Consider the following 12,120-nt stretch of genomic DNA (forward strand, 5'->3'; position numbering starts at 1 on the left):
CTGCATTTCTTGTTGGATAGTTTCACGTTGGACGCGCCAACCTGATGGTGACTGATCTGTCAAAGTCTGTACCACAGAGTGCTCTCAAGCCCAGCCCCTGAACACGCTTCAACTTTAACATCAACTTGCATGTTGAGCAATTGAAATTTTCAGTGGCATGCAGAGATGCTGCACTAGGTAGGTATAGATAGGTATTGCAGCTTCTCCGCTCCAGGACGCCAGGGGAAAAAGTTTCCATATCAGTCACAAATGGAAACAAAATCATGTCTAATACGATCGATCACGCATTATTCGTTGCCATCGATTCCAAACATTTTTCTTGGTAACTGAAATCAACTTGCCATCAGTTCTAGTTTTTCCTCGTCTGGCATGAATAATTTGGCATACATACAATCAATCAACATTACGTTAATTCCAGCGGGACGATTGGACAATTAGTAATGAGCGTTGCTGCCGCCGGTCATCTCCTCCTTCACTCCTCACTCGAGTGACGGACATCTAAGCTAAGATGATGAGGGCTACTACTACTCTAGAGTTGCAACAAGTGCAATACCTTTCCTTATACACCTGCTGCCTTGAAAACTCTACTAGCGACATGCTGCACAGTATCTGCAGGCTTCGTCATCGCACGTGGAGTACTCGGGGATTCCCTACTCGTAGTGTTGTTACAAAATGCTAAACAAAGGTCCAATTAACCGCTACCTCCTCCTCTCCCTCCTGGTGCTCCATTGCAATTCGTCTGACCCGTCAAAGAAAAAGTACACACTATATTGCTGTAAAAAGAGCACACAATGTAAGGGAGGAAATTTACACTACAGTACTCTTGCATGGTACTCCATCAAAAATATTCAACAAGTGTTTTTCAAAATCTCACCTCAAATATTTTTAAAACTAGAGAGCTAGAGAGCGTTTTTGTGCATAACAACATTTAAAATCCTATATGGTCATAGCAAAATAACTATTTCACACTGCTACACATCCAATTGGTCTTTAATTTGCACCAGGTGGGCATTTTCGCCAAATATGTCACCCTTGTTTTAACTTTTGGTCCATACAATGGCGATCTAGGGAATATCTAGAGGAATATAAGAAATACTAATAATTTGAGTGTCTCCCAAAAGACTAGGCATTTGACGGACACAGGTAGAGTATAGGGATTTGACAAACCATCTATTTTTCCATTTAAAAGATGACCTCCTTCCTGTTTATTGTTCAAACATCACAGGACGAAACAAATACTTCACACCACAATAAAAATGCAAAGAAATCAATTGTCACTTGCCTGGGCTCACTTGGTGAAGTGCTGCGTCAAGTTACCAGCGGGGAGCTACAAATAAATAAAACTCAGTTGAAGCAACAGTTTTACAAAGTTCAAAAATAAAGCAAGTCTTTATATCCATGTAAATGAAGTCAACTACACATATAAATATAGTTTTCTATGCACATTGTTTCTCTGATGTAGGAGGATGATAGTTTGGCAACTGCTCAAGAAAATCTGCAAGCTATGGCAACTTATTTCTACAGTAACCTTTTCCAAGCTGATCTTCATCCATAGTTGGTGATCCAGTACATCCCGAGAAAATTCACGGCTGATATGAATGCCTTTCAGTGTGCTCTGTTGTTATGGTGCTGCTAGAAGGAGGGCGTGAGAAGGCCAGCCGGGGGCCTTTTTGCCCACGGCCGGGCAAGAGGGAAGAGATTTCCTTCTTAATTCTTGCTTGATTAGATTGATACATCTCCTCTCTTTATATAGAGAGGTTTACTTGACTCCCAAGCAAGCTTACTTGACCCCTAAGCAAGCGACCCTTATCTCTAATTAACCCTAAGACTAATGGGCCCATTAGGCCCATTACGTACTCTAACATCTGTTCTCAGCAGATGAGGTGAAAAAGGTTCTGTTTATGATGGGCCCCAACAGATCGCGGGCATTGATGGTTTTACAGTAGGCTTTACCAAGAGCACTGGTACCTAATTGGTGACACCATCACTAAGGAAGTTCTTGGCTTTCTAGATGGTGTTCTCGTGCCGCAAGAGGTGATAGAGGAGCGTAGGTCCTCATCCCAAAGGTAAAAACATCCTCTGTCTCTTACTCAATTTCAGTAAATTACTTTGTGCAATGTAAATGTAAGATCTGTTAGAAAGCTCATACAGATATACTGGCCGATTCTGGATGATATTAAATGAGGAGGAACAGAGTGCATTAGTGCCAATCACGTTAATTCCGATAATGTTGTCATGGCATATCCGGAGCTTGTGCTATCAAAGATTTAATAATACCAAAGCATATGATCGGGTTGAATGGGATTATCTCAAGTAGTTAATGACAAAGATGTACTTGAAACATGGAACATACAATATAGGTCATCTTTAAATAAGACTTGGCTGAGACAAAATGCATACGTGTTGCATAATATGGTTCACAATATTCACCGTCTTCAGATACATTCACCGTTAGTACTTTGATTCTCCGAAGTTCTGTACGCGTGAAGTATACCTGAATCTGTAAAGCCAACGAGACATATTTCTTAGTGACAAAATTGTGCTAATAACAGTTCTGTATAAAGCACGAATGAACATATCAAGTAAATTACTATTAAAATAAAATAGTAAGTTTACCTCCAAATCCAGATCAGAATTAATGTTATCTCCAATGTTCTCCATTATGCTCAGCAACATGTTTTCCAACTGATAAACAGCAGCAATAATTTAAAGAGAAGAATAGCATAAAGTAATACTCCCAACAATTGAAAATAGATGACATTTTAGAGTTGCGCACAAGATTAAGTGTGAGCTGGCATAAAAATTAATTGTGAGTGAAATGTCAATATTTCCAGCAAACGGTATCAAGAAAGTTTCAGGTGATGTTGACGACAGTGTCTGAGAGAAGGAAACCAGAGACCAAGTAACTCCATGAAGAGAGATAGGATCAAGAAACTGAAAGATGCAAATGGGAATTGGGTGGCCAATGCAGAAACATCTGAACAGCTGGTCTCAGATTTCTTCAAGGTGATGTACACCAAAGACCCTGATGTGAAACGCAATCAGCTGCTAGCACTCTTTGAGCACAAAGTCAAGGAGTATATGAACACGTCCTTGTAAAGAGAATTGGGTGATGGCGAAATACATGATGCTCTGTTTGAAATAGGTCCCGTCAAGACACCCAGTCCTTCCAGCGAGATTTTCCAAAGGAAGTGAGACACACTGAGAGAAAATGTTATCAATGCAGCCAAGGAATTCTTCAGATCAGGGATTATGCTGGCTGGGTTAGACAACACAGTTATTGCCTTTCTTAAAAGGTAATTAACCAGAAAGAACTCACAGATTTCAGACCTATTAACCATGTGATGTGATTTACAAAGTTGTGGCCGAATGCTTAATCCATTGCATGATTCTCTTGAAGCTTAACTCTAAAGCTTAGTGCTTCGTACACGGGCGGATGATTTGGATAATGCCATCATGTCCATTGACTAAGTGCTTTCATGTTATCCAATCCAACAGTGCAAGAAACCTGATGACAACTGCTCTACTTAAAAGTTTGATCTGACAAGGCATATGAAAGTTGATTTTTGTTCTTGGAGGTAGTTCTGAATAAGATGGGCTTTGAGCAGCATTGGGTGTTATGGATTACAGCGTGCGTTTGCTCCGTCCGGTAAGTTTTCGTGCAGTCTTGATTTTTTCCAAACAAAGACACTAAGTTACCTCTTTTGCATCGCAAAGCAAGGCACTCAAGCACAAAAAGTGTTAATTGGGAAGCGCAAGCATCAACAAGAGTTAATTAGTCCTTTTCATGGTGAAATCAATGAAGGGCAATATAGGAACAAAGTGGCTTAAACTGAATAGGAATTGGAGGGAAAAATATTTTGAATAAAAATGGAGAGGCTAAAGACATGTATTCTGAAACAATGATAGTAGAATGCAAATGTCATGTAAATATCATATATCTATTCATTCTACTTAAACCTAACAATAATAAACATATAATGCACTAACCTCCACAGTAGTAGAAACGCGTTTTCCATTGAGACATTCAATAACATCCCCGTTTCGAATTCCACATTTTTCGGCAGGAGAGTCCTCACACACCTGAGGTTGAATTGCAATAACTAATCCTTAGTATGAACGACCAAACAAGCAGACTTACGAAAGCAACAACAAACAATATCTACCTCCGTAACAATAAGACCTTCATCAATCTCACACTCGACCAATATATGCTCAACATGAGCAGGGTTTAAAAGGCTGATGGCATTAAATTTCAATCTAAGGTGGGGTCGAGGTATGTGCCTGTAGAAAAAAAAATCAAATACATTTCAATTACGTAACCATAAGCAGATAAGGCTTTCTAAATGAACAATTCTGGATAAAACCATCTACCCGACATGTTTATAAATAGCCAATACCACACTAGAGAAAATAATTTGACATAAATAGAATTCTAAGAAGCTCAAAGAGGACATGCCATGACCTTATATAAAAATAAGAAACATATTTTGTTAGAATCAACACCAATAAAGTTATCAGAAAACCTTTGTCCTTTACATCTTAGAGTAGATACACCACATACCTAGAAATATGATTGCGGTACATGGATATCGAAATTAAGAGGAAACATGGCTTTCCACCTAATTTTATGTGTGTGGCCTTCTGGAATGCGTGCCACTCAGCATTTTAAGATCTAGGCATCAATATCGAGAAAAATGAGATCACCTTAAAATATACTTGCATAATAAATACTCGTTTTTTTTATCAAAGTGTAACCTTGAAGTCCATATAAATGTCCAAAACAAAACATAATGAGACATAAAAGGAGTAACGATAACACATGAAAGCCAATAGAGTGTTAACCACCCATTTCCTCCATAAAGATTTCATGATGAATCATTCACAATCTTGGTTGGTGTGGTTCTGCTTTGATTCTTTCCACTTACGCCTCATCAAGATTCAACCCCTAGCCTCACTTGTACATGATATTTGCTATATGTGTTATTTAACAGAAATCTATTCAAACATACTCATTGTAAACATATAATATGACAACCTAGGACTCATCAAGGTTATGTCCCTAGCCTTACTTATACATGATTTTACTACATAAATATTTATGGGTTCAAATATAGCAATTGTAAAACATGAAGAGAGAAAATGAATGGGAAAATAGAAGCAAAAGAGATAAAACAGACAACTCCAAATGCAGTTTTCCGAACTTATTCTTCTTCTTAGAATAAGAAATAAGCAAAGGAATAAATCATCTCGAGAGTAGAATAGAGCTGAAAAGGAAACATATTGGAAGTTCCTCTATAGATGAAAGCACTTGAGTAAAACTGAAGAAGGTATAAAAGACCCTCCTGAACAACTGCCGATCATTCCCACAACCTTCCCATCTAAGTCAATAACAGGACCTCCTAGATCATGCTACAACATTTGAATTGATAATATTAGAAGTTACATTCAAATAAAGCATTAAAAATACACCAGATACAACTCGAGTGGAGTATATGTTTACCATACAATCTCGTTGTGGACCTTGAATGTACATGTGGTGATACCGCTCATCCCTGGATGGATTTGAATATTCCACTCTACCATGATTTATGAGTAGATTGAAACAGTCATCTCTTCCAAGCTCAAAAATGTCTTGAGCACTTTTCACTTTATCACTAAAAGAGGGTAACTGAACAGATGAATCCACTCTCACCCTGAAGAAAGCAAGATTATAGTGCTTCTGGTAGTAGAGCAGGCGGCCCTCTGCCATGATGTAACCCTTGTAACCCCGCAAGTCAACATAAACCTAAAAAGACATTTGTAAGAGAATGATTACTAAAGAGACCATCTGCACACCATAACAATCCATTGGACAGAACTTGTAAAAAAAAGTTTCTAGACAAGTAAACATAATAATACGTGTAAATTGCAACTAGCGATGATACATGAAACCATAGTAGAGAGTTATTTGATATAACTTAAGATGGAACAAAGTTAGGTTAGACTAGATGCAAAGTCAACCAGAACACTGGCGAGGCAGATGAATAGAAAATGCATTTGCCTATCAGCTCACCTTAGCATCACAAGCATACTGATCTTTGCAATGCCAAGCACCTTTGGATGTGTGCCTTGTGCGAATCACAAGTGCAGTCGTCACAACAGTACCGGTTTTGTTCTCATTATCAAAATCAATCCAGAAACCAGAGCACCGCGCTAGCGGCTCACCATCTGCAAATCCATGGATATATATAGTAGCAAAATAAAAGAAACCGGATGGTGTTACAGTACCTATCGAGGATGAAACCCCAACAACGAATTGAGCAGCACGAAGCACCGTCTTCCTTGCAGGTTCACGGATGTGAAGAAGCGTTGGATCATCAACCAGACAACTTGGAGGCATATCTTCAAAAAGCGTGGGCAACTCCATCTGCCGAACTACAAGAAGACCAACACACGCAAAGTAAACACCAGTATCAATAAAAAAGAAGGATTTATGCAGCATTGCACTACAATTTGGAGATGTATATTCAGATATTTGGACCTGAAATACTCTGTTTTGTTGGTTAGATTAGATGGTATGTGATGAGCAGAGAAGAGAAACTTGGAAATATGACGAGAGATGGAGTGGCACAAACATATTTTCCGTCCGAAGGCCTGATTCGCAGCCCGATTCGCCTTGGCCATCTCACTGTCGCCGTTTGAAGGCATGTAATCTTCAGGCACGGGCACGCGAATTGGAGAGCTGAACGCAGAGGAAGAGCCATCATCATCCTCGTCCCCCCAACCCGAACTTTGACTATCTTGGCTGTAGTCGAGGACGGTTTCCCTTTCTTGGAGCTCTCCGGCTGGCTGGTCCCATCAAGCTTGGCCCTCTTCTTGCACCCATCCGCCTCGCGGAGCTTGGCCCTTGCGGCATATTGGGATTGGGATTCCTGCTGCGCGCGCGCCCTCGACCGGGTCGTCACCCCCAGCCCCGGCCCCGGCGTGGCTGCGGTGCTTCCGTGGCGGAGCGGACGGGTTGCCCTGGATTCCAGAGACTCCGTCGACGGCATTCTTCCCCTCCACCTGGTTTTCTTGGATCCAGAATTAGGACGGTCGGCGGTCCAAGGACGAGATGGAGAAGGGATAGAGACGGGCGAGAAGCCTAAACGTCAGTCGAAGCCGAATCCTTGACCACGCTCTTACTCCGGGAGCCGCCGTATTCCGCCGCCGCCGCCGCGAACGCGGCCGCTCCGACTCACTCTCTGCTCTGCTCTGAAAAATGCGGCGCCTCGACGACAGACGAACACTTGTCTGTATCTGGGCCGCGCAGGGCTTCTTGCGTGGCCCATGCGTGATGGCTTGTCAATGCTTCCGGCCCGCGGGCCCTCCTACCTTAACAAGCTGTCCTGCTAAGAACTCCTTGAAAAAAAGAAACGACGATACTTTTTGATGGACAGCCACCCCCTGAAGTTGTGGTCGGAGAGCTAGCGGGGGGTGGCAGTCGTGGTCGGAGAGGCGACGACGAGGTGTAGAGAGCTAGCACACGGGATGCGAGGGCGGCCGCAGCCTCAGCAAGACAGGACCTGGAGAGATGCAGGTCTGGACCGATGATGCCGGAGCCGCCAAGATGCCAACGAGCCAAGAAAACCGGAAAGGACACAGCTTTTTAAGCATTTGGGCTGAAGCCGCTACGGTAGAACGCCGGTGAGACATGAACGTCGGAGAACGCAGGTCCACGCCCATGGGGACGGAGCAACGGCGACAACATCCACCATGTGCACGACACGACGCCGCCGGAGACCGCGACATCCGCGCCACCACCTAGCATAATGGTTGCAGGCCCATATCGGATCCACCTGTAGCACCATCCCGTGGACTAGCCGCCGGCTCATGGAAGCAGCGGCCAGGGCACACAAATACTGGCCATCGCCCGACGGATGGGCAACAAGACGCGCCGACGCATGCGGGAGAACTCTGACATGGCCCCCAAGGCCAGGACCGCCGCCCAAAATCGCGCAGAGTTTCTTGCCTAGCCCATGCGTGATGGCTGTGTCAATCCTTCCGGCCCGCGGGCCTGCCTACCTTAGATCTCCTCGAAAAAAAGAAATGACGATACTATAGTGTAAAACTTAGACTACAAATTCTTTTGCCGTCAAGTTTTTTTAGGAGAAGTTAGAACATTTTAATAAAATATGTGAATTTATAATCTGAATATTGCTGATGTAAAAGGTAAAGAAATGTAATTTATACATGGAGTCGCAGAAGAAGCAACAGGTGTAGGAAAAGCGGCGGAATAGCTGCCGAGCTCATCTACTCTCTTGGTTGAACAGTAAAATAAAAAATGATACTTTATTTTCGAATGGAAGTTGTTCGAGTGTGCGATGACCACAAAATTTGGCACAAAAGTCACGCACTCGAACATCTTCCATGCCAAAAAAAAATCTAATCTTTTTTTGTTTTACTTTTCACGGAGATCAGATGAGCTCGGGTGCAGACTTGGATATTCGCTGGCATAGATGTAAATAAAACTTGGTTTCTAGGAGAAAGTGTATTTTTTTTTCATAAAAAACTACCTTCCCAAGAGTATATGATTTCATATTATGAATATTGTTGATGTAAAATAAAACTTAAAAAATATAATTATACACATTATTCAAAGAAAAAGTCTATCATATATTAAATCAACGGGTGGGATAATTCCCATCTATTTGTTTTCAAATTCACTGGCACCTAGATTACTAGCCGTACGACTCTTAGCCATGACTCTGGGTTTCCACCGGTTTTTCGTTTTTCTGTTTTTTCTTTATCAGATCTGATTCTGGTTTTTGCTTTGCCCAATCAGGCTGCGGACCGTAGCTGCAGCATTTTGGGGAGGGGGCCAAGGTGTGAGCAAAGATAGCAAGGCAACAAAATTGGTACGCCAAAGCCGTTGGACATGATCCATTGACGGGACAGGTCTTAAGGTGGGGCCACCACCATTGTAAGGGCAGCTACACCTGCCGAGGGGTGGCAACCAGCGCCTTCGGATGCACAAGCATTGGACCTGGCAGAGGAGAGGCGAAGCAGGGGGTGGCAGTCGTGGTCGGAGAGGCGACGACGAGGTGTAGAGAGCTAGCACACGGGATGCGAGGGTGGCTGAAGCCTCAGCAAGCCAGGACCTGGAGAGACGCAGGTTTGGACCGATGACACCGACGAGCCAAGAAAACCCAAAAGGACACAACTTTCTGAGCATTGGGGCAGAACGCCGGTGAGACATGGACGCCGGAGAATGCAGGTCCACACGCCCATCGAGACAGAGCAATAGCGACAACATCCATCGTGTGCATGACACGACACCGCCAGGGACCGCGACATCCGCGCACCACCTAGCATAATGGCTGCAGGCCCATATCGGACCCACCTGTAGCGTCATCTCATGGACTGGCGGCCTTCTCACCGAAGCAGCGGCCAGGGCGCACAATACCGGCCATCGCCCGACTGATGAGCGACAAGACATGCCGACGCATGTGGGAGCACTCTGCCATGGCCCCCAAGGCCAGGACCGCCGCCCAAAATCACGCACGTAGCTAGGAGGAGGGAAGCTCCACTGCGGATGGGAGGGCTAGAGATGGCACTGCAGCCGACTAGGAGGAGCGCTGGAAGAAGTTGTCTCGCAGAATGGAGCTCATCCTGCGACGAAGGCACCCACGCTGTGACGCCTCGGGGAGGCAAGAGTGCCCCACCGCCACCTTCCCTGGTCACGTGCAGGCTTCGCCGACGTCCCCGGGAGAGCGGGGTCTTCGAGCGGTGGCGGCGTGGCTTAGGGTTCCCCCGTGTCGCGTGGGGTGGGCGAACCCCAAAAATTGTACACCCCCATAGGTAGCCTGTTCATGGGTGTGTGCCAGATAAATATCTTGATTTCATTAGGCAACTTCACGCTGAAGAAACTCTTCTTGCTATTTCCACTCCCCTTGGTCAATTAACTTCCTATAATCCGAGCTAGGGGTGGACTGGCCAGAGTCGTTCAGCTCAGCTCATCCTCCCCAAAGAGAAGTTTTGTGACTCATATATTAGTTCGTCCCACACCAGGCATTCTTCAGCCCCAAAGTTCCTCCCAAACATTAAATGTAAGTCCCCTGACCTAGAAGCTTCACATACCTTGATCTTAGGATCACCAGATTTATTGAATGATGGGGAATCTTGTAGCAAGTATCATTCCCCCACCATAGGTTCTTCTTGAACGGTAGTCCTCTCCCCATTTCCAACTTGTTGTCTTGTATCCATTTTCAAGAGATATTTCACTTTGACATACCCCTCTCCGGTACTAAGAAACTAGTAGATGATACCCCAGGGCCCACCTGTTGCTAGCAGCGCCGTATGCATGGGGCAGGGAGCTAAACAGGGTTAGGTGTGCCAAAACCCTAGAGATGAGGTTCGGGAGGTGATATCAGTTAAACGAAGAGGGCCATACGGTTTGGGGGCGGAAAAGGCAATCGTATCTAAGCGGCGGCGTAGCGATTGATCCAAATTATTAATTGGCTTACCAAGGATCCGTTACCATAATTGCTCCTTTAGGAAATTTAAAACCGGGTGTGGGTATAGAGGTGTAAAACCAGGTGAGGGGTCGAGGGCAAACTTATGTGGGAGAGGGGTGTGAGGGAATCATATGAAAGGAAAACCTTAAGACATGAGTTAGATTATTTTGAAGTAAAAAACTAGATAATTGCATGTGCGTTTTAATGCGATATTCTAGTGCATCATCCCTTAATTTAGGGCCCGTTCAGAATTGCTCCACGAGCCAGCTTCCTAAAATCCCTGCGAGAAGCCAGCCGAACACTCCTGCTCCAAGAAGCCCACTCCGCGGAGAAAAGTATCATGCAGTGCACCTTTGAGGAGCGACGGAAGACCAGCTTCGCTAAAGGCAAAAGTAGAAGTTCCTCAAAATTACATCCAATGCCACCCCGAAGTACTGGTCGAAACGTTTTCCTCTTCGCTGAAAGACCAGCCTGGTGGGCCCGACCACATCGTCTCGCACAATTCCTCTCCTCTACCGCCGAACGCACCTGGCTCCCGTGGGAAGCTGGCTACGCTGGCTCCCTGCAGAAGCTAGCTAGCTTTGGAAGCCAGCGAGCTTCAGAACGGGCCCTTACCTACCCATATAATTAATGTGATTGTGTAAAATAATATGTTTTTTGGTAAACATTTAGTGGCTACCAACAAAATATAATTTCTATTTAGTAGGTAAATAAGATGCGGTGTAGCTGAGATGGTTTCATGGGAATCCGATGGGAGAAAAAAAATTAAAACAAAGAGGGGGGTGTACGTAAAGTTGGATGAAGGATGAGCGGTCGAGTCTTTTTAAAGTAGGACAGATGAGTAAACATCTGGCATGTAGGAGATGGGAACAACATCTGGATGCCAAGCAGTCCCAGTAGAAGGATCATGACTAGGAGAGGCAACATTGTGCTCACAAAAGTAGCTGAACTAATTGACCATGAAGCTCGTTTGTGGGATGAAGCACTAGTGAGAGAGCACTTTTGGCCGGCGGATGCCGAAAGAATCCTCAAAATACTTCTAGCGATAGGGATGATGGAAGACTTTGTCTCATGACATTATAACAAGAATGGGATCTACACAGTTAAATCAGCATATTACCTAGAGTGGGATCATCAGCACTGTCGGAAGCTTAGAATCACGAGTCCAAATGATTCATCTATGCTTAATGCGGTCTGGGGGGCACTGTGGGACTTAAGGACACCGACAAAGGTGGAAATTCATTGTTGTGGATCACTATATGGGGCGGTTCCTTGCTATGGTGTCCTGGTTAATCACCATATCTAGAGTTGGAGCCATTCCCCATATGATTCATTGATTGTGGAATTATAAACCATATGTTCTTCTCATGTCCAAGGGTAAAGAAATCTGGATAATAGAAATCATAGAAATCATCGACGTGGCTTGCTTTGCGGTGGTCAATGGGATCGGTCCCCTAGAGAGGCTACTGTTAGATAATAACAAAACTCCTTTGTTGGTAGGAGTCCAAAGGTACGACCTGGTGGTTGTTGTATCCTGATACACATGGTGAGAACGATGAAAATGTATTCGGGGCGAGTCTTTGCAAGCATCCATTAGATCTGCTCAAGCAATTTCGGTGTTGGCATTGATTTACTCTAGAGT

At 44.2% G+C, this 12,120-nt stretch overlaps 1 protein-coding gene across 3 annotated transcripts; it reads right to left on the reverse strand.

Moving 5' to 3' along the window:
• Positions 1-319: 319 nt before the first annotated feature.
• Positions 320-7,042, reverse strand: LOC119278948 (serine protease Do-like HtrB). 3 transcript variants are annotated; one of them, XM_037560347.1, is made up of 10 exons: positions 6,618-7,042; positions 6,056-6,417; positions 5,504-5,788; positions 4,565-4,675; positions 4,167-4,284; positions 3,991-4,083; positions 2,617-2,685; positions 2,401-2,500; positions 1,283-1,327; positions 322-773 (listed from the first exon to the last, which is right to left on the reverse strand). In XM_037560347.1, exons 4-9 carry the CDS (start codon positions 4,585-4,587, stop codon positions 1,314-1,316), a joined length of 417 nt encoding a protein of 138 aa, XP_037416244.1. In that variant the 5' UTR covers positions 4,588-4,675; positions 5,504-5,788; positions 6,056-6,417; positions 6,618-7,042; the 3' UTR covers positions 322-773; positions 1,283-1,313. The 3 variants fall into 3 exon arrangements, with proteins under 3 accessions (XP_037416241.1, XP_037416244.1, XP_037416243.1); XM_037560346.1 differs by having other exon boundaries at positions 4,565-5,412; XM_037560344.1 differs by lacking the exon at positions 4,565-4,675 and having other exon boundaries at positions 320-773.
• Between the last annotated feature and the right edge of the window lie 5,078 nt (positions 7,043-12,120).

Source organism: Triticum dicoccoides, chromosome 3B (assembly GCF_002162155.2).
Source record: "Triticum dicoccoides isolate Atlit2015 ecotype Zavitan chromosome 3B, WEW_v2.0, whole genome shotgun sequence".
Taxonomy (NCBI): Eukaryota; Viridiplantae; Streptophyta; class Magnoliopsida; order Poales; family Poaceae; genus Triticum; species Triticum dicoccoides.